This window comes from Ovis aries, chromosome 3 (genome assembly GCF_016772045.2).
Source record: "Ovis aries strain OAR_USU_Benz2616 breed Rambouillet chromosome 3, ARS-UI_Ramb_v3.0, whole genome shotgun sequence".
Taxonomy (NCBI): Eukaryota; Metazoa; Chordata; class Mammalia; order Artiodactyla; family Bovidae; genus Ovis; species Ovis aries.
Window position 1 is genome coordinate 103,609,351 of NC_056056.1, and position 25,636 is coordinate 103,634,986.

Sequence of the window (25,636 nt, forward strand, 5' to 3'; positions counted from 1 at the left end):
TTCTTAACCAGTGGACCACCAGGGAAACTCCAAACAACGCTTTTGAGGAATACTTGGCAGGAATCATTGGAGGATGATCTTTCAGGCTTCCAAGCCCCAGAAAACCAAAGCTAGGGGCCCTCCTGGAGGGCCAGTGTTGGGGTGCCAGCCCCCGAGAGGCACCGGTGGCTCCATGTGCTGGGGTTCACCCGCTTTTGCAGCTCTCTCACCCTGAGTCAGGCTGGCCCATGTGGCCAGGGGAGATCACAGAAGCAATGTCACGTCCAAGGTTAGGTTCTAAAGGTTATAGCCTCCATCTTAGGCGGGCATCTCCTCTCTCTCAGATCACTCACTTTAGAGAAAGTCGGGGCAAGTTAGGGAACCCTGTGGTGAAGCTCATGGAAGGACTGAGGCCAGTGACCCCTAAGTGACCTGAGAAGCAGTTCTTCCAGGCCAGTCAAGCCTATGCTGACAGCAGCCCCCCTGCCCCCATGAAAGCCTTGGGGGCAGCCTCCCCAGAGACCCTGAGTTAGAGCCCCCTCTAAGCTGCTTCTGGATTCTTGACCCTCGGAAACTGCACAGGATAATATGTATTTGCTGTTTTTAAGCCTCTCCTTGTGGGGGGAGTAATTTGTTACGCAGCAGTGGATGACCTTTTCATTGTGTTCATGACATGTGACATTGTGTTCATGGAAACAGTGACATTTTATTGTCATGGGCTCCAAAATCATTGCAGATGGTAACTGCAGCCACAAAATTAAAAGACGCTTGCTCCTTGGAAGAAAAGCTATGATAAACCTAGACAGTGTATTAAAAAGCAAAGACATCACTTTGCCAACAAAGATGCATATAGTCGAAGCTGTGGTTTTTCTGGTAGTCATGTATGGATGTGAGAGTTGGAACATAATGAAAGCTGAGTGTCAAAGAATTGATGCTTTTTAACTGTGGTGTTGGAGAAGACTCATGAAAGTCCCTTGGATTGCAAGGAGATCCAGCCAGTCCATCGTAAAGGAAATCAGTCCTGAATAGTCATTGGAAGGACTGATGCTGAAGCTAAAACTCCAATACTTTGGCCACTTGAGGCAAAGACCTGACTCATTTGGAAAGATCTTGATGCTGAGAAAGATTGAAGGTGGGAGGAGAAGGGGATGACAGAGAATGAGCTGGTTGGATGGCATCACCGATTCAATGGACATGAGTTTAAGTAAACTCCGGGAGTTGGTGATGGACAGGGAGGCCTGGCATGCTGCGGTTCATGGGGTCGCAAAGAGTCGGACACGACTGAGCGACTGAACAATAGCAACAAGTGAAAGACCCGCAAACACAGGGCTCCAGGACCCTGGGTTGAATGGATCGTCCAAGAACTCTGTTCTCCAGCAGGCACAGCCTCCCCCTCTGCCTCAGTTCTTCCCTTGTGCCTGCCTCTGACTGCTTCCCTTCCTTTGTTTTTGTCTTACTTAGCGAGGCCAGCCTGAGCCACAGTGAACAGCAGGACACCCTCCAGGAGATGGCCTTGGACAGCAGCCTGAACTACATCTGTAAGGTGAGTCCCACCCATCCTTGTGCTCGCTCTCAATCCAGACCCACTCAGCATCTAACTCAGGGGGTCCCACTGGGCACCATCACAGGCACTTTGCTGGCTGCCAGGATGGATGCTACAGAAGCTGGCTCCCTCCACGCCTGTGCCTGCCCCTGACGACCCCTGGAGGCTCGACTTCAGGCCTCGTTACTTTTCTCAGCTCCTTCCCAGTACAGCTGGGGGCTCGCAGTGCCAGGGAGGCACCCCTGCCCTAGAGCCCTCTCCTCTCCAGTTCCTGACACTGTGCACACTGGCCCAGCCAGGGGCCTACACCGACCGGAACCTTCTGGACCTGATTGAGCTGCTATGCCGAGCTGGCCTGGACACCAGACTTCGCCTGCTGCCCAAGACTGATCTCCAGCAGCTCCTGCTCCAGCTCCTGGAGAACATCCGAGACTGGCCGGGAAAGGTGCTGCGGACCCCTGAGACAAAGCCCAAGCCCCCCAGCGTGAGGCCGCCAGGGCGTGCTCTTGGGCCCTGGCGGGGCCCATGCTGCTCCAGTGGTCCTCCCCTCTGCTCTCCAGGCCTTCCCGCTGAGTGGGCAGGTGGGAGGTCAGGGTAGGAGGCGCCCTGCCTCTGGAAGCCCAGCTGGATGCCCTCTGTGCCCCCACAGCTCCGGCAGCTGTGCTGCGCCCTGAGTCGAGCGTCTGATCACCACCACAACCTGCTGGCGCTAGTGCAGCTCTTCCTGGACGTGACCCCCCGGAGCAGGTGGGTGCTACCCCACCTCCATCTCCGCTCCCTCTGAGGTTCATCCTCACCCCCGTGACACCCTTTGGGGTGTGGGGGATCCACCGTCCGCCCCATCAGTCCCCACAGACCTCCCCCTCCCGCCCAGTGTCAAAAACCCAGGAGCAAGAACTAAAATTACAACTCACTAATGACTTCATTACCAAATGGAAAAAAAAGCCTCATTTTCTTAACATGGTCTTATTAGCAAAACAATTGCCTTGGGCAATTAGCCTCAGACTCGCAGCACCCCCACCCACCTTCCAGACTGCTCCCCGCCCCGCCCCCCCGCAGCCCTCATGGAGATAGGGTTCCTCCTCGCCATTCAGACATCAGCTGCACAGTGTCCCCCCCCATCAATCCCCTTGACACCCCCCCTCAAACTCTCTGTTCATCGTTCTATTCTCTGCGCGGCACTGATCTCGGCAAGAAATTTCTTTATATTTGTTTCCTTTTTTAAAAAATTTAATTAATTTGTGGCTGTGCTGGGTCTTCCTTGCTGAGTGAGGGCTTTCTCTAGTTGCAGTGAGCGGGCTTCTCATTGCGGTGGCCTCTTGTTGCAGAGCACAGGCTCTAGGCGCTCAGACATCAGTAGTTGCAGCTTGAGGGCTCAGTAGCGCTCAGACATCAGTAGTTGCAGCTTGAAGGCTCAGTAGTTGCGGCACATGGACATAGTTGCCCTGAGGCATGTGGGATCTTCCCGGACCAGGGATCAAACCCACGTCCCCTGCATTGGCAGGCGAATTATTAACCCCTGGGCCGCCAGGGGAGTCCTGTATGTTCCTCGCTCATGGCTGCCTCTCCTCCTCATCACCTCCAGTGAGCAGGTCCCTTATTGGGGTCACTGTCATATCACCCCTCATCCAGAACAGAGCCTGGCACACTGTTGGCACTTTGTAAATTGTTCTTGAATGAATGAATGTGCCGAACAAACAGAATCAGCCTTCAGGGAGATAAGAACCAATTTTCTGTACCCACTCCAGGCTCCTCATCTCCCCTCCTTCCTTCTCCTACTTGAGGGCACAGCCCCAGGGAGTCCCTTTCCCTTCCCTGTGCAGGCCTCTCCCCACGTCCCCTCCTCTCCTCTCTAGGTCTGTTTGCAGCTGCTCCTACCTAGAATGGCGCTTCCCTGGTGGCGTGGTGGTGAAGAATCTGCCTGCCAGTGCAGGAGACCTGAGTTCGATCCCTGGGTCAAGAAGATGCCCTGGAGAAGGAAATGGCACCCCACTCCAGTATTCTTGCCTAGAGAACCCCCTGGACAGAGGAGCCTGGTGGGCTACAGTCCACGGGGCGGCGAAGAGTCGGACACAACGCAGCAACTAAACAACAACCATCACCACCTCAAATGACACCTCTTCCCACCTTCCAGCCAGGCTGTCCTGGATCCCCTCCAGGGAGACCAGAAGCCTTCACAGACACTCCCAGCTCCTCCTCCGCAGCCTGTTTGTTCTGTGCCTGCACGTGACTGCCATGTCTCTGCCGGGCCTGGCTCCCCATCGCCTGTGCTGAGAAGTGCAGAGGGCTGAGCCTGGCCTCCGGGCCCCTTCTGGTCCAGCCCCAATTTCCTGTTTGCTCCAACCAGGCCATGTGATTTGTGTGGTGGTTTTCACTTTTATATGTATGAATATTTACATGTATGGACACGTGTCTGTGTACTGGCAGACCTCGTTGTATTGTACTTCTTCACGTTATTGTGCTTCACAAATGCTCCGCTTTCTGCAAGTGAGGCTTTGTGGCGGCCCTGCATTGAGTGAGTCTGTCAGGGTCACTTTCCCAGCAGTATCTGTGTCTTTGCGTCTCTGTGTCACATTTTGGTAATTCTCGAAATACGGCAAGCTTTTTCCTTAGTGTTATATTTGTGATGATGGCCTGTGATCAGTGATCTTGGATGTTACTGTTGTGAAAAGATTAGGACTCACTCTCTGAAGGCTCAGATGATAGCATTTTTTAACAATGGAAGGTTTTTAATTAAGATAGGTACATTATTATTTCAGACATAATGCTGTTGTACACTGATAGACTACAGAATTAATACAACTTTTGAAAAAATTTTATTGAATTATAGTTGAGTTGCAATGTTTTGTTTGTTAATAATTTCTGCTTCACAGAAAAGTGACTCAGTTATACATATGTATATTCTTTTTCATACTCTTTTTCATTGTGGTTTATCACAAGATAGTAAATATATAAACTGAGCTATACAGTAGGACCTTGTTGTTTATCCATCCCACATATAACAGTTTATATCTGCTAATCCCAGATGTCCAATACTTCCCTCCCCCCAGCTTCCTCCCACTTGGCAACCATAAGTCTGTTCTCTATGTCTGTGAGTCTGTTTTTGGTTGGTAGATATGTTTATTTGCGTCGTATTTTAGATTCCACATAAAGTGATATCATATGGCGTTTGCCTTTGTCTCTCTGACTTACCTCACGTAGTCTGGTAATTCTGGGACCATCCATGTTGCTGCCAGTGGCATCGTTTCCTTCTTTTTTACGGCTGAGTGGTATCCATTGTGTGTATGCACCATCTCTTCCTTATCTGCTCATCTCTTGATGGACGTTTAGATCGCTTCCGTGTCTTGGATACTGTAAATAGTGCTGCCAGTAACATGAGGGTGCATATATCTTTTCCAGTTATAGTTTTGTCTGGATATATCCCCAGGAATGGAATTGGTGGATCATTTGGCAACTCTATTTTTAGTTTTCTGAGGAGCCTCCATGCTGTTTTCCATAGTGGCTGCACCAATTTACATTCCCACCAACCGTGTAGGAGAGTTCTATTTTCTCCACACCCTCTCCAACATTTATTGTTTACAGAATTGCTAGTGACGGCCATTATAACTGGTGTGAAGTGGTACCTCGTTGTCGTTTTGATCAGCGTTTCTCCATCTTCTCATGCGCCTATTGGCCATCCGTATGGCGTTTTTCCGTCTTCTCATGTGCCTGTTGGCCATCTGTATGTCTTCTTTGGAGAAATGTCTCATTTAGATCTTCAGCCCATTTCTCGATTGGATTGTTTGGGAGTTTTTTGTTATTGAATTATAGGAGCTGTTTGTATATTTTGGAAGTTAAACCCTTGCCAATCACATCATTTGCAGATATTTTCTCCTGGTCTGTACAACTTTTATATGCACTGGAAAATCAGAAAATCCGTGCGGCTTGATTCACTGTAGCATTCGCTTTACTGTGGTGGCCTGGAACCAGACCTGTGATTTCTCCGGGGTGTGCCTGCACGCGTGTGTGTGTGTGTGTGATGAACCGCATCGCTCTCCATAGCTGCATGGTGTTCCCTGGCTGTGCGTGCAGCCAGTCCCTGGTTGTCATATTTGTCCAGCATGGGAGCTTCGATAGGATAAGTTCTTTGAAACTGCCATCCTAAAGTATGAATATTTAAAATTTGGTCTCCGAAAAAGAAGCCATGCTGCTAAGTCACTTCAGTTGTGTCCGACTCTGTGCGACCCCATAGACGGCAGCCCACCAGGCTCCCCCGTCCCTGGGATTCTCCAGGCAAGAACACTGGAGTGGTTGCCATTTCCTTCTCCAATGCATGAAAGTGAAAAGTGAAAGTGAAGTCGCTCAGTCGTGTCCGACTCTTAGCGACCCCATGGACTGCAGCCCACCAGGCTCCTCGGTCCATGGGATTCTCCAGGCAAGAGTACTGGAATGGGGTGCCATTGCCTTCTCCAATCAATAATAGACATGAAAATGCCTGTTTCTCCACTCTCTTATCAGCGCTCTCATTCTCAATGTTGTTTTTAAGTTTTAGTCAATCGGGTAAGTGAAAAGTCTCATCCTGTGATTCTAATTTTCATTTCCCTGGTTGCCAGCGAAACTGAGAATCTTTTTCTGTGTTCCTTTGGTGTAAATTATCTCTTGATATTCCTTACCCATTTTCCTATCCGATCATTTTTCTTCTTCTTCTTCTTTACATATTTGTTTATTTGGCTGCCTCTGGTCGGACTCCAGTTGTGGTATGAAGGCTCAGTAGTTTCAGCGTCAGGCTTAGGTGCTCCGCAGCATGTGGGATCTTTGTTCCCCAGCCAGGGATCAAACCTGTATCCCCTGCATGGCAAGGCAGACTCTTAACCACTGGACCACCAGGGAAGTCCCTCTTCTTCTTAATTATATTGATTTGTAGGTTATTTATTATGTATGTTTTGGGCACCATGTTTTCTCCTAAGCCTGTAAATTGTCCTTTGTAAACCTTTGTGTTTATCCTTTCACAAAATGATTATTTTTCCTTTTCCAGTAAACTTTTCATTTCAGAATAGCTTCAGACTTTCAGAAAAGTTACTGTACATAGTACAGAGGGTTGACTTGTAATTGAATCTTTCTGGCTTGAAAAGGAAGGCCTTCCCCACCCCAAGAGCATAAAAATATTGTGTTCTATTTTCCTTCAGTACTTATATAACTTTGTTTCTCTTGGCTCCTAATCCCATCTGGAATCCATTTTTTGCAGGTACAAAACGGGGATCTAACTTGATATTTCTCCCCACCCTCAAAGAGCCAGTGACCCAATACCAGTTCTCTTCAGTCTTAATAATCTGTCCCTTCCCAAAAGATTTGAAACTGCTTTTGTCACACCCTGAATTTGTCACATCCTTCATCTGTTAGCCAAACTGAGACTTCAGATTCCAGAAGTCAGTGTCTTTCAGAGGGTGTCTTTTTGGAGCTCCAGTGCCCTTGGCAGATGCTCCTTGAATACTCGGAGTGAATATTGTGGAACAGACTTAACCTGCTTTCGAACAGACACACCAAGTAGTGCTCAAACCTGCTGTTGAGCACTTTGCTGAGAAAGAGGGCTCCTCACCGGGGCGGATATCATTTCATTTATTTAGAACTTGTGTTTCTTTTTTCTAAATAGATAAAGCACTCCAACTGGACAAAATTCAACAAGGACCAGGGAGCGCCTCTAGAAATGCGCCCGCCCCCTCCCCCACGCCTGTGCCACCCAGCCTGTCCCCATTTCTCAGCTGCTCTTGCGTACAGCTTGTCCTCCCCGCCCCTCTTTCCACTTCAGCGTAGGTTTTGGCAGCCGTTCCTAACTGGATCGGAAAGAGCTCCTAACTCTTTTCCACAGCTGCCCTGTGTTTCCTGTGGTCTTAGTTAGCTGCCCCCTCCCCTCGCCATGCCCCCCGTGTTGGTGGCCTTGTCCCCCCTTCCTCTCTGGCGGCTGTGCCACCGGGCTTGGTGCCCAGACCAACCCGGGAAGGAGGGCATACTGTTGTGCGAGGGGCTGCCACTGCCTCTGTCTGCCGACTAGTTAAGCACAAACGATCAAGAACGCTCACCAACACTGCTGTGCCGCCCGTGCTCTCCCCGACCTCCTCAACCAGGGATGCGCTGTTAAGCTGAGGGCAAAGTGGAGCTTAGCAGTGAAAAATGAGAGCACAAGCCAGCGTCCTTCAAGCAGCCCCATCTCCCACAACTGTCGCCTCTCCACGTCACCCTCCAAGGCTGGCTGCAGCTCACCGTCTCCAGTCTCTGGCCAGTGTGGCCGTCCCCATGCTGTCCGGCGGCTGCAGCTCACCGTCTCCAGTCTCTGGCCAGTGTGGCCGTCCCCATGCTGTCCGGCGGCGGGATCCTGCTTCTGGTGCACATCTGGGCCTGTCACTGCTTCGCTAAAAGTCCTTCAGACTTCTGTGCCCAGGATGAAATTCAAACAGCCCTGCCTGGTGCGCTAGGGCCTTCCTGCCTGCTTTCCAGAACCTTCCATGTCCCTCCACGTTCCCCAGCCCCTCAACCCCTGCAGGCTTCCACGCTCCAGCCCTATCCTAAAGCTGTGCTGCTACCCAAACCCACGAGGAGCAGTTGTCTCGAACGTTTCAACGTCTGTTCCCTCTTTGCCGAAAAGCCTCTTTCCCTGGTCAACGTTTCCTCACCCCCAAGACTAGGCTCCGAGGAGGCAGCTCCTCTTTGTAGAAACCTCTGGATGCAGAATCCTGGTTGTTGGTGCCCTTCGTTGACCCCTTGGGCTGTGAGTATCCTGAGGACAGGGGCTGTGACTTTGCACTCTGGGTCCCTGGAAGCCTGACACAGGAGAGGGAGCTTGCTGGTGGAGAGCTGGCTTCTGAAAGGCACATTTCAAAAAGCAGAGAGAGCGAGAATTTCTTAGTAGCAGAATCCAAAGACAAAGTGGCTTAGGTGGGCCAGGAGATCCTACAGGTAAGACTTTGAACATGGATTGCAAATGGACCCAGTGAGGGAAAAAGCAGGAAGTATTAATATCTAGAGACGGCATAGTCTGCACCCAGAGCTCATCATGCATGAACTCGGATCTTGAAAGATACAGAAGAAAGAAAGAAGGCAAGGCGCATGGAAAAATAACAGGAACCAGATGAACCGCTGACAGTTCTTTTGGGAATAGCTAAAGCCCACGGAAGGAGCTTCTGTATACATATATATATTTATATATATATATATTTTGGCCACACTGAGAGGCAGTGGGATCTTAGTTCCTTGACCAGGGATCGAGCACACACCCCCTGCAGTGGAAGCGTGGAGTCCTAACCACTGGGCCACCGGGGGTGTCCCCTGTGTGCTCTTCTGGGCTGACAGGGAAATGATAACCCTGGTAAAGAGAGAACACCACCATGTAATTCCTGTTTTGTTTCTGTCTTCTTTGTGAAGGAGCCTAATTTTTCATCTGGACTGGATTATTGATCCAAGGGGATTGCAGCCTGTAATAGCAGGGGAAGACGGGATGGCAGCATCTAACTGGGTGGAATGAGTTGAGGTCCCCTCCACATCTGTCTGTCCTGCACGATGTAGGGGTGCCCTGACTCCACAGAGATCTCTGGGGAAGGGAGAGGTCCCCGGGGGATGAAGAAGAAGGGTGCCCTTCTTCACTCAGCACTGTGGACTTGATGCGTTCCTCAACAGAACTCCCCAGGGGAAAGCTTGTGAGCGCATACATAGAAAAGGAAGCTCTGCTTTCTAGGATTCCTAAGAATAAATCATACCAGCCTAGCCTCATTTAGTTTTTGATAGGCTAACCAGAAGAATACCCTGGAGAGGGCTATCTGGGTTCTGCAGGGCATTTGATGGAAACGCACATCCTATCTTGCCACAACATACAGAAGTGTGGGCTGAAGAGTGATGTCCAACTAGACGGACTTGTCGCGGAAGGTGCCACTGGCCATCAGGGTCCGCCTGGAGGACAGGTGTGGGTGCCCCCAGAGCTCTGTCTCCACTGACAGGTGGGCCAGCACAGACCCAAGGTCCTGGACAAGGCCATTAACTGAACAGTGATCGGGTTCATACCTAACATGAAGGCAACTGACAGCGAAGATCCCCGAAGATCCCACAAGACAATGATGATGGGCTGAGTGGGAGAAAGACTGAGCTGCACAATGAAGGACAGGATCTAGGAAATGGGATTGGACAGCCAGAGGTGTGAGCTAGACTTTGGGCTCAGCCTGTCAAGAGCGTAGCATTGAGGGGCTCCCCCCAAAATAAGGGTCCACTTCAGTTCTGAGCGCCTTGCTTGATGAGAATGTCAACAACCTCAAGGGCTTTCAAAAGAACCCACCCAGAATGGCAAAAAGATTCCAAAAGACAGAGAAGAGTAGCTGTTACTCTAGGGGGAGGGATAGTATGCAAAGTATGCGACTTTTTTCTTTTCTAATATTTATCTATTTGGCTGTGCTGGGTCTTAGTTGCAGCACGTGGAATCTAATTTCCTGATCAGGGATTGAACCCAGGCCCCCTGCTCTCGGAGCGCAGAGTCTCAGCCACTGGACCACCAGGGAAGTCCCTGGAGACTTTTCTTCAAGTATGCGGAGGCCCTGACTGACTGGACGGATATGCGGGTCCCCGGACATGAGACCAGGTGACTTTTCAGGTGTTCTTAGGGGTCTAGGTTTCATCATAATACCAGAAAGAGAGAGAGGGAGGGAGGAAGGGAGAGAGGAGGATGGCAGTCCGGATGTGACTGTCGATGTGAACTTTGTTCACTAAGTGGCAGTCACCTTCTTGTTTGGTTGTAATGTACATGCAGGAGAGGACATGTCAGACGTGGACACTGGGCACTGTGCCGGGGCTGTGCCCCACCACTGCGTTACCAGCCGAAACACCTGCTCCCCTAGAAGGTCCCTGGACCCCTCCCAGGCATTCCCTCTGTGGAAAGAACCACTTTGGCGGCTTTCATCCTGTGGATTTGCTGTGCTGAGCTTCAGGCTCGGGTCCCAGTGGGACCATACAGTGTTCTGTCTCGTATCAGCCTCCCCTGGCATGGCCAGTGCTTGTGGGCGTCACTCATGGCAAAGCCAGCGATGATAGATAGCTCCTTCGCATTGCCCGGTGGGAGCCCCCGCGTGGGTCTGAGGCTGTCTGCATGCCGCCTTCTCTTCCTATCTGCCCTGTGCTGTGTCCACATTTATGAGTGCCCCAGCAGGTGTGAGATGGCCAGGCAGACGGCTGAGGAGATGACCCCCACCTCTGAGCCCAGGCCCCCATCTGCCTGCCCGGGTAACACGTGCTCACATGCAGGACAGGAGACTCCAGGGGAAGGACTGAGGGGCAGGTGGCTGAGAGAAGGCAGTGCTGGGTGAGGGGGCCTGAGCAGCCCAGGAGCGGCAGGCCTGCTGACGCCCTGGGGCAGAGTGTTGGGCAGTGTTTCCACCGGGACTGGCAGACTGCTGTGGTTGCTTCCTGAGCTGCCCTGGAGACATGGAAAAGGCCGTTCACACCTTTGGCCAGATGCCCAATGGCCTTTCTGGGCAGTTCAGCTTCGGCAGGGCCCAGTTCCCGTCCGAAGGGGCTCCGCTGACCTGTGTGATGGTCTTGGCACCCTCCTGGCCTGTGCGGGCATGGGGCCTTTGCTGCCCCCAGAGCCCCAGCAGGCTGCCCCTCACAGGAGCTGGGGGGAGAGGGGCTGGAGGCTGTGAAACAGTGCCTGCGTTCCACGTCCAACCAGGCTCTGCTGTCGGTTTGGAAAAGTCATTTCCAAACCTCCCTGCGCCTTAGGCCCCTCCGTGTGCTGATCCAGCATCCTGGTCTTGCAGCAGCCCGCGGGGGGTGGAGGGGGCAGGCTGCTGAAGGGGCCTGGCCTGGTGTGAGCGCAGTGGGCTGAGCCCGTTGCCTTATATGACAGTAGCTGGGAAGGTTCCAGGGCTTTCTGCGTCCTCCTTTGTCCGCCTGTTTTGAGTTCCTGGGAGGCCTCCCGGGTGGGGTCAACCTCCCGAGCCGAGCCGCAGGCCTCACCCCACTCCTGCCCCCGCCCCTGCTTGCGCCCTGCGCAATTTGGGTGGTGGTTGGGGTGAGTCTTGGCTTTTCCTCCTCTATCCAGTAACTTCTCAGTGTAAAATTGAAAACCGGTCCTGTGTCCCTGCCTGTGTCCCAGTGGGAACTCAGAGGGCAGGGGACTGCATTTAGAAGGCAGAGAAGGGCTGTGGGGATGAAAGGCAGTGGGCAAGCAGGGAACGCCGCCCTCAGATGTGGGTTTCTTTCATCCATTCGTCCCCTCGGTGCTCTTTCTAGTGCTTTTCTCTTTATTTTTCACCCCCGGACAACAGCTCTGTCCGCCTCTTCCCTCCTGGAACCAGCCCTGGCTCTGCCTGCACCCCCATCCAGGGTCGGCCCCTCCCCTCCCACTGTGGGCAAGAGCGCTCCCGAAGGCTCGGATTTAGATTAATGAAGCCCAGATGCTGGACTTCTGACTCCCGCTGCAAGTTCGCCTTGCAGCAGTGGCTGGAGGGGCTGGAGGGTCCGTCTACCTCCCACTGTGCTGCGGCCCAGCTGTTGCCGGGCCGGGCTGGCGGGGAACAGCTGGAGAGCAGGTTCTGGCCGACAGTGCGGCGGTGGGGGGTGGAGCCCAAGGAGAGACGGGGTGGAGCTCCGGGTGTGGGGCGGGGCCCTGCCTGCCTTCACCCGCAGGAGGCTTGTATGGGGGCGCTGGATGAGGGGCTCTTGCTTTCTGTCTCTTGGCGGAGTACAGATGGGATTGCCTCTCCCCAGGACTCAGGTGGTCGGTAGGAACACTGGCGCGCTCTGCAGAGGGAACCGGGGTCAGAGAGGGCCCCCGCTCTGCCTAATGGCAGCTCTTCCCAGTCCAGGATGGCTGATCCCTCTCAGGGAGGCCAGGTACAACACAAAGATCTCATGGGAGGAACTCATGCTAAGGAATTATTCCTTGTCTGTAGGATATTATTATTCCTTATCCATAAGAAATTCAAATTTAACTGGGCATCCTTTATCATCCTATAACTCTGGGAGTTAGTGAGGAACAGGGAGGCCGGCATGCTGCCAGTCCATGGGGTCTCAGAGTTGGACACCACTTAGCGACTGAACGACAACCACCACCTATATTTTTATTGGCTAAACTGGGCAATCCTTACCCTACCCCCACCCCCGCCCAGCTGAACTTCTTCAAGTAATGGTTCTATTGAATTGCAGCATACAAACAGAACACCGACTGTAAGTGTGTACTCAGCGAATTTTCACAAGTCCAACACACGCATCACCCAGAAAGAAGGGAGGGGATCCCCTGGCGGTCCAGTGGTTAGGGCTCATCACTTTTCACTGCTGGGCACAGGTTCAATCCTGGTCGGGGAACTAAGATCCTGCAAGCCATGTGGTGCGACCAAAAAAAAAAAAAACCCAAACAGAAATAAAATGAAACACGAACAGAACCTGCCCCCACCAAGGATAGCAGGACCCCCGTTTTTGTACTTAATCACACATACACGTGTTGTCTTTGGTAATGCTTCTTCCGCACAGCGCTGTGAGATCACCCATGCTGCCAGGTGGGATCCTGGCTCATCCACGGTCGTTGAGTGCTGCAGATGGGGTCCAGTCGTCTGTCCGTTCGTGGACCGACATTGCACGTCTGCCTGTGTGTCTTTTCCTACGTCGTGTCTCTGTGCCAGGGAGGAGGACTGCTGGGTTGTGGGTGGGCACACGCACCTCTTCAGCTTGAGCAGGCCTCACCCAGCAGGTGACCGAGGTGGGTGTACGCATTTGTGTCCCAACCAGCTGTATGGGAAGGTCCCCTGCTCTTTCTCATGGCTGCCCTTCTGGTATGGGGCGTTGCTGCCTGATGCTGTTTTTTGTTTGTTCTTTTAAATCAAGAGTTTCTTGCATTGTTGATTCCTCTGATTTTCTTGAATAAGAATATAAACAAGGTGCCTGCCTCAGGTACCACCTGCTCAGCCCCATGGGAGGTTGGAGGAGGCCATTCGCACCTCCGTTCGTCCCCACCAGCCAGGAGCTCCCCACCCCCACCACATGAGGCCAGGGTGGGCACGGGCCCTGAAGGAGTGGCAGGGGTGCCTTCAGCCCCACTGAGGGGGCGCCAGGCTCAGTCCTGCCTCCCCCAAGTGCTTCTTTGGGGAGATGCCATTTCTGAAGGCTGCCTGCAGCCTGCCGTCCCCATGCGCCACCCTTCTGTTCCTCTCGGGGTCCTTCCGGGATGGGGGCGGGGTGCCCGCAGGGTCCCTCCAGCAGTGTTGCTACTCGAGGGCGTGTCTCCTGTACGGAGCTGGTTCTGACCCAAGTGTTTTCCACCACGTTCCTTCGGTTTCCTCCGGCTTTAGGACCTCACCTTTGGTGATAGCTTTCTGTGGGAATTAGAGATTGTGGCCACAGCAGAATCCATGTCAGGGGCTGACCTCTGCTGCCTGTGTGGGCCACAAATGTGTGGAAGTGTGAGGAATATGTAACCCCCCACCCCTCCTCCCGTCGCCCCCTCCAGCCTCTCCTGGCCACTGCCACCCCCAGTCCCATCCTCTGGTCTCTACTCCCCTCTTCTCTCTGCCTTTACTCACGCCAGCCCTCAGGGACCCATGAGAGCAGAGCCTGACTAAGTCAAAGGCCTCTCGTGGTAAATGTCACATTGCACTTGGAAATATGTGGGTTATTTTCACTTATCTTTTGGTACTGATTTCTAATGTAATTCCACTGATAACAGACTATGATTTTAATACCTCTAGACCATGAACATTTTGCACCGTGTTTTATGTCCCTGGATACGTTCCAGTATCTCCTAGTTAATAGTCTATGGAAACTTGAATAGAATTTGTATGCTACTTGCGAGAAAATTATGTAAATTTTAATGCTGTTGAATTGGTTCCTGGTGCTTTTCAGGTCTGCTGCATCCTTCTACTTTTCTGTATATCCATTCTAGTAATTTTTGAGAATTTGATATTGAAACTCCAATTAAAAATCTTAGTCTACTTAAAAAATAATTGTAATACATAGTGGTGGTGGTGGTTCAGTCACTGCCGTGTCTGACTCTTTGCGACCCCATAGACTGTAGCCTGCCAGGCTCCTCTGTCTGTGGAATTCTCCAGTCAAGAATACTGGAGTGTGTTGCCATTTTCTTCTCCAGGGGATCTTCCTGACCCAGGTGTCAAACCCTGGTCACCTGCATTGCAGGTGGATTCTTTACTACTGAACTACCAGGAGAGCCCCAATATATCGTGGCTGCTGCTACTGCTGCTGCTAAGTCGCTTCAGTTGTGTCCAACTCTGTGCGACCCTATAGACGGCAGCCCACCAGGCTCCTCTGTCCACGGGATTCTCCAGGCAAGAAGGCTAGAGTGGGTTGCCATTTCCTTCTCCAAATATATCGTGGAGCTATGTGTAACTTTGTTCTGTATTTTCCAAGTCTCCTGTAAATGTGTTACCATATTTTCATAATTTAAAAAATAAAATAGAGAAAAAGATCAGAGCCATAACATTAGCATCTGAAATCCCCATTATAAGGCTTTACTCCAGAAGAGAGCTGGTACACTCTCCACCCTGAGGGAATCAGTCAGGACTGGTGCTAGACTTAGAAGCACAGCTCAGACTTGCTGAAGAAGTCTGAAGGGGACTTCATTGGCTGAGCTACCCGACCCACTGACTGCGTAGGTCTGGGGGTTGGAGGCTTCAGGCAGGGAGAGCTCTGTCTCTACTTGCTTCATCCTCCGGCCTCGCCCACCCCTGCCCCCCCCCCCCCCCCCCCCCAGAGAGGCAGAGTGGCCACCAGTGACTATAGAAGCTCCTCCCAACAGATTAGTGGCCCTGCTGGAAGAGCACGCACTCTACTCGTCCCAGCCAAGACCCCAAAGCCCCTCCAGTGGCTTGAACACAGGGGCAGATGGGTCAGGCCTGGCTCACGTGCCCGCCTGGGAACCCGAATCTGGGCTGGGGGTGAGAGTGAGAGGACTCTCCAGAGAAAAGTCACTGGATACTGGGTGGAAAAAAAAAAATGTGGCCTCACCAGCCCTGGTCACCCACCTTCTACCACCTTCCACGGGCTGAAAGATCTTAACGCTGCAAAGGAAAAAAAAAAAAAGACGATGGTCTATACAGAAGTGGTTGAACAGTATCTCTGTGTAGCACAGACCTATAGAGAAAAAAAAAAAAACTAAGAAGAAAAACACTACTATGCTAGCCTCTGAAATCACCACCTTTTTTTCATTAATTATTTTCTTTTTGCTTATTTTTAAACTTTCCCATCTGGCATGTTTTTATGACTTCTAAAATAAATCATAAATGCTGGAAACCAAAGGAGAAAGCTAAAATTCCCCAGACAGAGGGGCTCTTCCCTGCTCCCCTCTCGGTGTGTGTCCTACACTTCCCTGCCCACCCCTAGACCTTAACCCCCACCCGCCCAGCAGGGCGCACGCCCTCAGTGTCTCTCGCCCTTTCTCCCACAGGCAGCTTCGAGGCCAGCTCAGTCTCCTGGTCATGGCACGGCTGCTGAAACAGCAAGAGAGGCTCCCTCTCTGGCAGGAGAAGGCCCAGGTAAGTGTTTGCCTCAGCATCCTCTGGGGGCTGGGGGATCCCAGCCAGCCCCTCCTGCCACTTTTCCTGAAGGTTGGGAGCCTCAGGCCAGGGGAATTCAAGGTGGGTTTGCCTTTTCTGTTCACATCCTTGCATCTAACAGTCACTTTCTGCACGCCTACTCTGTGCCAGCCACTGAGGATAAAGCAATGAGCTGGGAGCAGGTATTGCTCTTTTTTAGAGCTGTGGTAAAATATACGGAACATAAAATTTACTATCTTAACTTTTTTTTTACTACCTTAACAATTTGTGTGTGTGTATGTCAGTTACTCAGTCGTGTCCAGCTCTTTGTGTCCCATGGGCTGCAGCCCTGCCCAACTCCTCCGTCCATGGAATTTTCCAGGCAAGAATACTGGAGTGGGTTGCCATTCTCTTCTTCAGAAGATCTTCCTGACACAGGGATCGAACCCAGGTCTCCTGCACTGCAGGCAGATTCTTTACCTGCCGGGGCCACCAAGGAATATTTATTCGTTTGGCTGCACTGGGCCTTAGGTGCGGATGCTGGACCTTTTTTTTTTTCCTCCAAACTTTAAACTTTTTATTTTGTATTGGGGTGTAGCCGATTAACAATGTTGCGGTCGTTTCAGGTGAAGAGCAAAGGGGCTCAGCCGTAAATATAGATGTTCCCATCCTCCCCCGAAGCCCCTCCCATCCAGGTCACCACATAACATTAAGCAGAGTTCCACGTGCTATACAGTGGGTCCTTACTGGTTATCCATTTTAAATATAGCACTGTGTACAAATTCACCCCTAACTCCTTAACTGTCCCTTCCCCCCAGCAACGGCATGTAGCATCTTTAATCACAGCATGCAGGATCTAGTTCCCTGACCAGGGATTGAACCCAGGCCCTCTGCCTTGGGAGCTTGGAGTCTTAGCCACTTAGCACCAGGGAAGTCCCCATCTTAGCAGTTTTAAGTGCAGAGCTCTAACCATTCTGAAGGACCACTGTTCATCTCCCAAACAGAAACTCTGCATCTGCTGACCTCTGACTCCCATTCCCTCCTCCCCAGCCCCGGCGTCTATGACATTTTATAGGTGGAAGAACAACAAAGGTGAAAACGAATACGGCTATGAAGACTGCCTGCTCTCAGTGGCCCTTCTGCCCCATGTCAGGCATGCTGGGCGCTGTAGGGGAGGAAGGGTCTTCTTTTCTCTTCCCTCTTCTCTCCAGAAAGCTCTGATTGCAACCTCTTTGCAGCTCAGAGAGCAGTAGTTTAGGGGCCCTGGAGGCAGCGTGGGTGACAACCAGCCCAGGATGTGTGGTGGGGGAGCCCTGGCGGGGAGTTGAGAATGCTCTTACCTGCCTCCAACCCCCGTAGTCTCCTTGGAACCCATGAGACTTGCCGGGGACAGCTGAGCTGTCTAGCTCCACTGCATGAGCCAGGCGAGGCAGTCCCAGGGAAAGGCTGAGTCTATAGTCACTGGAGGTACACAAGGCAAGGCGGCATCACCCCTTGGCCAGAGTGCCGAGGGAATGTTCTGGACCCTCCTGGGGTGGGGTGGCCTGAGCGACCACAGTCACAGTGCAGAAGCTCAGAAAGGTGACCGGTTGGGTGGGCTCATCCGAGTGGGCCCTGGCTTTGCCCCGGCTGCCCCCTCTGCCCTTCTCGCTTTTCCCCCAAGACTTAGAAGCGTGGCAGGAGCTTCTGGTCACTCCAGGCCCAGCTGAAGTGTCACCTCCTCCAGGAAGCCTTTCCTGACCACCCAGCCCAAAGTGCCCTGGCATCAGCACCCTGTTTGAAAGTGCTCATGGTGCTCACCAGGCTTCCCTGGTAGTTCAGCTGGTAAAGGATTTGCCTGCAGGAGACCTGGGTTCGTTCCCTGGGTCGGGAAGATCCCCTGGAGGAGGGCATGGCAACCCACTCCAGTGTTCTTGCCTGGAGAATCCCATGGACAGAGGAGCCTGGCGAGCTACAGTCCACGGGGTCGCAGAGAATAGGACACGACTGAGCGGCTAAGCACACAACACATGATGCTCACCTCCTGAGATTTTTAAAATGTGTTCAGGGTCTGTGTTACACACAGAGACACACGCAGACACACACACACCCAGCAGCAGCTCCCTGAGTGCAAGGACCAAATGGCTTGTGCTCACTCTTGCCTGTCAGCTCCTAGCACAGTACCTGGCACACACAGGACCTCAGCACACACTCGTGGGCTGAGGGAACCCAGGGCTGAGTTCCAGGGTGTTCAAGGGATGGATTCCCAGGCAGAGAGCTTGGGAAGGACAGTGAGGAGTTGAGGAGTGGCCTTCACACAGGGCCCGATGACAGAGCCTCTGCGAGAAAGGATGGAGGGACCAGACAGGGGCAGGGCAGGCAGAGATGCGGTGGGAACGAGACCAGTGGTCCCAGGAGGCCCCGGGGGGCCGGGGGCAGCCTAGGAGACAGGCATTGCAGGGCAGCCTCTGAACTCTCCAGAGAAGCGAGAGCAGGTGCGAGGCCAGAGTGTCGAGATCCGAAAAGGCAGGACCGGCTGCAGGTGGTGGGTGGGGGTAGCCGCCTTCTGGCAGTACTTGGCAGCAACCAGGAACGCAGGCTGGCTAGAGCATCAGGGCCAGGTCAAGGCTTGGGGTTTCGTTTTGATTTGTTTTTTGGCTGGAGCTTGTGCAGGGGAGAGTGTGGGGAGCGTGATGAAGGCCGGAGAGGGTGAGGAGAGTGGTGTGGGGAGCACTGGGGGTCTGGGCCTGGAGGGGAACCGCAGGGGAGGCAGGTGAGCAGGGCTGGCGAGGGTGGGAGGCATGCCTCCCCCAGGGAGAGCTGGCCTGGGTGCTCCCAGCCTGTCTGGCCAGGCCCAGCCCTGCCCCTGTGGGTCCCAGCTCCAAGGCTGTCCTACCACACCAGTCACCCACCTGCCCGCATGCCCACCGTGCACTCATGAAACCTCAGTGGTGCACCTTCCGTGAGCAGGCTCCGCACCTGGAGACGACCTCAAAGGAGAGGCTTTGAGCGAGCCAGGCTGAGGACACAATGACTAATTCTGGCCCAGGCAGCCAAGTGGCTTCCAGAGACGTCCTGAACCAGGTCTTGAAGGATGAGTCAGTGCTTGTGCAGAGGAGCAGAGACCATCAGCAGGCGGGCAGTGCAGCGCATGCAGACCCACGCCAGGCGGAAGGGGAGGACGGACCGGCTGGGCTCTGCCTCAGCCACCCGTCCCGTGCGCTTCCCCGTCTGTCCTCCCTGCAAGCCCAGGGCTGCTGCACGGCCTCCTCCCAGGTCTCCAGGCTGCAAGCGCTCCCCTTTCCAGTCGGGCCTGTCAGACGGTTCCTTAGGAGACACGCCTTCAAAGGGGCACCTCAAGCCCAGAGCCACCCACGTCCCGCCCACATGCCCCCTTTCCCCACTTCTCCTCGAAGCCCTGGCTGCCAGGGCTGCCCCGGCCCTCCTCACAGGCCAGCCTGGCCACCCTCTGCACACGGCTTTGTGCCCAGGGCACCTCTTCCTTTCCACCCATCACATCCCAACCAGAGTGGTGGCCCTAGTGTGCCCCGGAGCGCAGCTGAGCCCCGTGCCCGCACAGGACTCGCCTCTCCAGCAGCCCCAGGCGGTCAGGGCTGGCTCTCTTGCCCCGTTTTGCTGCTGTTCAGTCGCTCAGTCACGCCCCACTCTCTGCAGCCCCGTGGACTGAGGCACACCAGGCTTGCCTGTCTTTCACCGTCTACTGGACTTTGTTCAGATTCATGTCCATTGAGTCAGTGATGCCATCCACAGTTACAGATAGGGAAACGGAGGCAGGTACAACTAGGAAATTTCTCAGGGTCACGAGGTGAGAGAACCGTGGAGCTAGGATGGAAAACCCAGGTGCCCTGACTCCAGAGTCCGTGCCATCTCTGCTTGCCCTCCCTGCTCGGCTCCCATTGCGGGGACAGCCTGAACCATACCTGCTGCTTCATGCCGATGTGCCCAGCGGGTGTCTTGAACTTTGGTCCCGGACGGCAGACAGGAGGACAAGGGCCAGCGCTCCCACCTCCTTCATCCGTATATACAGGCTTGATTTTTGCTGTTGCTGTTTAGTCGCTAAGTCATGTCTGACTCTCTTGTGACCTCCATGGACTGTAGCCCTCCAGGCTGCTCTGTCCATGGGATTTCCCAGGCAAGAATACTGGAGCGGGTTGCCATTTCCTCCTCCAAGGGATCTTCCCAACCCAGGGATCGAATCTCTATCTTACTTGCTAGGTAAACCTTAGCAGTTGATTCACCAAGAAGGGCAGTTCAAGGGGCGAGAACTGGCTCACCAGAGGAGAGGGTCTGGGCTGAGTGCCCAGCCAGGGGCTTTCGGGGCATTGCTGGGCAGGAGGAGCCCCAGTGCCTGGGTGGGTTGCGTTTCTGTCTGAGGCTGCAGCCTAAGGCCCCAGGAGCAGAAGCAGGTGCTGGAGAACGGAATCTGAGGGACAGGACTTCGGTAGGTGGTCGGAATGCACCAACCCCAAGGCTTGCATCTTCCAGGAGAGTCTTAAGATCAAACTGCTTCTTTCTTGTTCCTGTGAATCCTGAGAATATCCCAGAAACAGCAGGGTTTGGACCCCAGGCACCTGTGTGCTCCAGACGCAGCTCAGGGCGTGGAAGACAGCCCTGAACAGAGCTCAGTCCCTCCCTCCTAGAACTTAGCGGGAGACAGACACAGGCACCAAGAGAGAAGCAAATCTTTGGCATTCCAGATGGTGCTAAGTGCTGTGGAGAAAAATAAAGCCCGATAAAAAGGAGAAGGGAGGGGAAGGGACTGTTGGGAGAAGACGCTGCTTCATAGTAGTGAACAGAGAAGGGGACGTCTGAGCACAGACCTGAAGAAGTCACACAGGTTTCTCGGGGGAAGCACATTCCAGGCAGAGGGAACAGCATGTGTAAAGGCACTGGGGCAGACAAAAGCCTCTTAGGTTAGAGAAAAAGCAAGGCCAGTGTGGCTGGAGCAGAGGGCTGAGAGTGGAGTAAGAGGCGGTGAGGCCAGAGGGGTAAATGGGGACTCGGGAGAGAGCTTGACTTCCATGCCAAAGTGGAGAGCCGCTGGAAGGTGTTGATAACAGGAGAGGCATAGCTTGATTGATAAAAATCTTTCACAATTATGCTGGCTGCTGCATTGAGACTAGACTGTTAGGGGTGGGGTGTATGCGTGCTGAGCCACTTCAGTCATGTCCAACTCAATGTCACTCCATGGACTGCAGCCCGCCAGGCTCCTCTGTCTATGGGATTCTCCAGGCAAGAATACTGGAGTGGGTTGCCATGCTCTCCTCCAGGGGATCTTCCAGACCCAGGGATGGAACCTGCATCTCTTTTGTCTCTTGAATTGGCAGGTGGGTTCTTTACCACTAGCGCCCCTAGGGTAGGGTAGAAGGAGACAGTTGCAGTAATCCTGGTAAGAGCTGTTGGCGATGTGGCCTGGGGAGATGGTGATGGAGGTGGTGAGCAGTGGTGAGGTTCTTGGTGCGTTTCCCAAGTACAGCCAGCGGGAGGTAGAATGTAAGAGAAAGGAGACATGGAGGGCTCCAGAACCTGTGCAGCTGGCAGGATGGAGAAGCCCTTTACGAAGACAGGCGAGACGCAGGCAGAACAGGTTTGGAGAGAAATCGGGAGTTTCTTTCTTATCCCAGGCCACCTCTTGCAACACCATAAGTCTCTTTTGTCAAGCCCTGCCTTCTAGTCTGGAGCTTGGAAAATATAGGCTTCAAATGGCTGAAATCAAGGGGGACAAAGAGTTGCATCTACTATGAAAGATCAGCTGCAGACCTGACCTGCTATTCATTTGTTCATTCATTTAGCAAATACGTATTAAGCATACACAGTAGCCCCTGCTGTCCACGGGAGATACAGTTCAAGCTGCTTGTGGGCGCCTGACTGAGCCAGGTCATAGTTGCAGCATGCAAACTCTAACTTGTGGCATATGGGATCTAGTTCCCTGACCTGGGATCGAACCCCATGCCCTGTGCATTGAGAACCCCGTCTTAGCCACTGGGCCCCTAGGGAAGTCCCACAAATTGTTTATTTCTGGAATTTTCCATTTAACATTTTCAGATCTTGGTTGACCACGGGTATCTGAAACCATGGAGAGTGAAACTTTGGATAAGGGGGTACAGCTGTGCCAGGCGCCATTGCTATATGAGGTTCTGGGAAGACTGCAGGGACCACCCCTGCCCTCATGGAGCTGACATCCTAGTAGGGGCAGGCGAGCAGATAATAATAAACATAGCAAGCAAGTAAATGCCGTCAGATATTAGAAGGTGCTAGTTCAGTTCAGCCCCTCGGTCGTGTCTGACTCTGCAACCCCATGGACTGCAGCACACAAGGCTTCCTTGTCCATTACCAACTCCCACAGCTTACTCAAACTCATGTCCGTTGAGTCTGTGGTGCCATCCAACCATCGCATCCTCTGTCGTCCCCTTCTGCTCCCACCTTCAATCTTTCCCAGCATCAAGGTCTTTTCAAATGAGTCAGTTTTTTGTATCAGGTGGTTCAAAGTATTGGAGTTTCAGCTTCACCATCAGTCCTTCTGATGAATATTCAGGACTGATTTCCTTTAGGATAGACTGGTTGGACCTCCTTGCTGTCCAAGGGACTCTCAAGAGTCTTCTCCAACACCACAGTTCAAAAGCATCGATTCTTTGGTGCTCAGCTTTCTTTATAGTCCAACTTTCACACCTGTACGTGACTACTGGAGAAACCATAGCTCTGGCTAGATGGATCTTTGTTGGCAAAGTAATGTCTCTGCTTTTTAATATGCTGTCTAGGTTGGTCATCGGAGAAGGCAATGGCAACCCACTCCAGTGGGTTGCCTAGCAAATCCCATGGATGGAGGAGCCTGGTAGGCTGCAGTCCATGGGGTCGCTAGCAGTCAGACACGACTGAATGACTTCACTTTCACTTTTCAGTTTCATGCATTGGAGAAGGCAATGGCAACCCACTCCAGTGTTCTTGCCTAGAGAATCCCAGGGACGGGGGAGCCGGGTAGGCTGCCGTCTCTGGGGTCACACAGAGTCGGACACGACTGAAGCGACTTAGCAGCAACAGCAGCAGCAGCAGGTTGGTCATAACTTTTCTTCCAAGGAGCAAGCATCTTTTATTTTCATGGCCGCAGTCACCATCTGCAGTGATTTTGGAGCCCCCCAAAATAAAGTCTGACACTGTTTCCATTGTTTCCGCATCTATTTGCCATGATGTTAGTTTTCTGAAAGTTGAGCTTTAAGCCAACTTTTTCACTCTCCTCTTTCACTTTCATCAAGAGGCTCTTTAGTTCTTCTTCACTTTCTGCCTTAAGAGTGGTGTCATCTGCATATCTGAGGTTATTGATATTTCTCCCGACAGTCTTGATTTCAGCTTGTGCTTCATCCAGTCCAGCATTTCTGATGATGTATTCTGCATATAAGTTAAATAAGCAGGGTGACATTATAAAGCCTTGACGTACTCATTTCCCAATTTAGAACCAGTCCGTTGTTCCATGTCCAGTTCTAACTGTTGCTTCTTGACCTGCATACAGGTTTCTCAGGAGGCAGAATTCCCATCTGGAATTCTGGAGGTCTGGTATTCCCATCTCTTTCAGAATTTTCCACAGTTTAGTGTGATCCACACAGTCATAGGCTTTGGCATAGTCAATAAAGCAGAAATAGATGTTTTTCTGGAACTCTCTCACTTTTTTGATGATCCAACGGATGTTGGCAATTTGATCTCTGATTCCTCTGCCTTTTCTAAATCTGGCTCGAACATCTGGAAGTTCACGGTTCACTTATTGCTGAAGCCTGGCTTGAATTTTGAGCATTACATTGCTAGCATGTAAAATGAGTGCAACTGTGCAGTAGTTTGAGCATTCTTTGACATTGCCTTTCTTTGGGATTGGAATGAAAACTGACCTTTTCCAGTCCTGTGGCCACTGCTGAGTTTTCCAAATTTGCTGGCATATTGAGTGCAGCGCTTTCAAAGCATCCTCTTTTAGGATTTGAAATAGCTCACCTGGAATTCCATCACCTCCACTGGCTTTGTAGTGATGCTTCCTAAGGCCCACTTGACTTCACACTCCAGGATGTCTGGCTCTAGGTGAGTGATCACACCATCATGATTATTTGAGTCATGAAGATCTTTTTTGTATAGTTCTGTGTATTCTTGTCATCTCTCCTTAATATCTTCTGCTTCTGCTGCTGCTGCTGCTAAGTCGCTTCAGTCGCGTCCGACTCTGTGCGACCCCAGAGACAGCAGCCCACCAGGCTCCCCCGTCCCTGGGATTCTCCAGGCAAGAACACTGGAGTGGGTTGCCATTGCCTTCTCCCCTGCTTGTGTTAGGTCCATACCATTTCTGTCCTTTATTGTGCCCATCTTCGCATGAAATGTTCCCTCAGTATCTCTAATTTTCTTGAAGAGATCTCTAGTCTTTCCCATTCGATTGTTTTCCTCTATTTCTTTGGATTGATGACTGAGGAAGGCTTTCTTATCTCTCCTTGCTGTTCTTTGGAACTCTGCATTCAAATGGGTATATCCTTCCTTTTCTCCATTGCCTTTTGCTTCTCTTCTTTTCACAGCTATTTGTAAGACCTCCTCAGACAGCCATTTTGCCTTTTTGCATTTCTTTTCCTGGGGATGGTCTTGATCACTGCCTCCTGTCCAGTGTCAGAAGGTGCTAACTGCTTGGAAAACAAAAGTCATGCCCGGAAGGGGGTCAGCGAGCGCAGGTGCTGTGGGCCTGCAGGATGGATGGGAGGGGGGGCGGCAGAAGGCTGGAAGAGGGTGGGGGCGGCTGTGCAGTGTCGAGTCAGAAGGTCCAGGCGGGGCGCAGACTCCAGGGAGCAGTAGGGGCACCTTGGGCCTTGCAGATGCTTACCTTACTCACTAGAGGATTTTTGCAGAAACTAGTTCCTGTGGCCTTAGCTTCTGATAAGTGAATATTGAAACTTTTGCAGCTCATAAAGGTCAGGTATCAACAGACATATGAATACGTCTCTGGTCAATAATGTGTTCAGCTCCTGGCCTTCTCCACTGAGTAACAGAAGCAGCTGCCGGGGTCTGAGCACGGGAGTGACCGCCGTGTGGACAGTGGCCTGGCTGGGAACGGTCTTCTGCCTCTGGCCAGACGAACCACCGAGGCCAGTGGAGGCCTGCCTTTTTGGGTGATAGTTTGCTTCTTGCCCGGGGACATCTGTCCTAAAGGGCTGACTGTTTGCAGAGACAGCTCCCAGCAGTAGGGGTGGAGCAGGGATACGTGCTGGTCAGAGCCTGGCCCTGCCGGGGACCCGTGCGGCCCAAATAAGTCCTCATCCCAGAGAAGGGTGTGTCTGCTGGAGAGGGAATGGCTGGGGCTGCCAGAGCTTGGAACAAAAGAGAATAAGCAATCAGAAGGCAGCAGCTTGCCACGCCGAGCAGAGTGAGGCTGTTTTCCTGGAGTGAGAGGAAAAACGTGGGAGCAGCCAGCCCGCTGCCCTGTGGGCCCCTGCCTGCCCCCGCCCCTGCCCAGGGCTCCTGGGGCTGTGGGCTGCTGAGCTCGCCCTGTGCGTGCAGAGCTGTGAGCCCGGAGCAGGCAGGACTGTTGTGGAAACTATCCTCAGACTTGGAAGGCCCAAGCAAGGCAGCGCAGCCCTGGTTTTGGTGAGAATCCAGATGGTGCCTG

At 52.6% G+C, this 25,636-nt stretch overlaps 1 protein-coding gene across 2 annotated transcripts in view; it reads left to right on the plus strand.

Annotated features, from left to right (window-relative positions):
* FAM178B (family with sequence similarity 178 member B) overlaps nt 1–25,636 on the plus strand; it is a 99,599-nt gene that overhangs the window by 52,752 nt on the left and 21,211 nt on the right. Inside the window, exons 9-12 of one of the 2 annotated variants that reach the window (XM_042246470.2) lie at nt 1,441–1,522; nt 1,791–1,967; nt 2,172–2,269; nt 15,930–16,017. In XM_042246470.2, the coding sequence (XP_042102404.1) occupies nt 1,441–1,522; nt 1,791–1,967; nt 2,172–2,269; nt 15,930–16,017 (445 nt within the window). Of the gene's footprint in view, nt 1–1,440; nt 1,523–1,790; nt 1,968–2,171; nt 2,270–15,929; nt 16,018–25,363; nt 25,615–25,636 lie in introns of those variants that run through there. The other variant, XM_027967084.3, reaches the window with a different exon arrangement.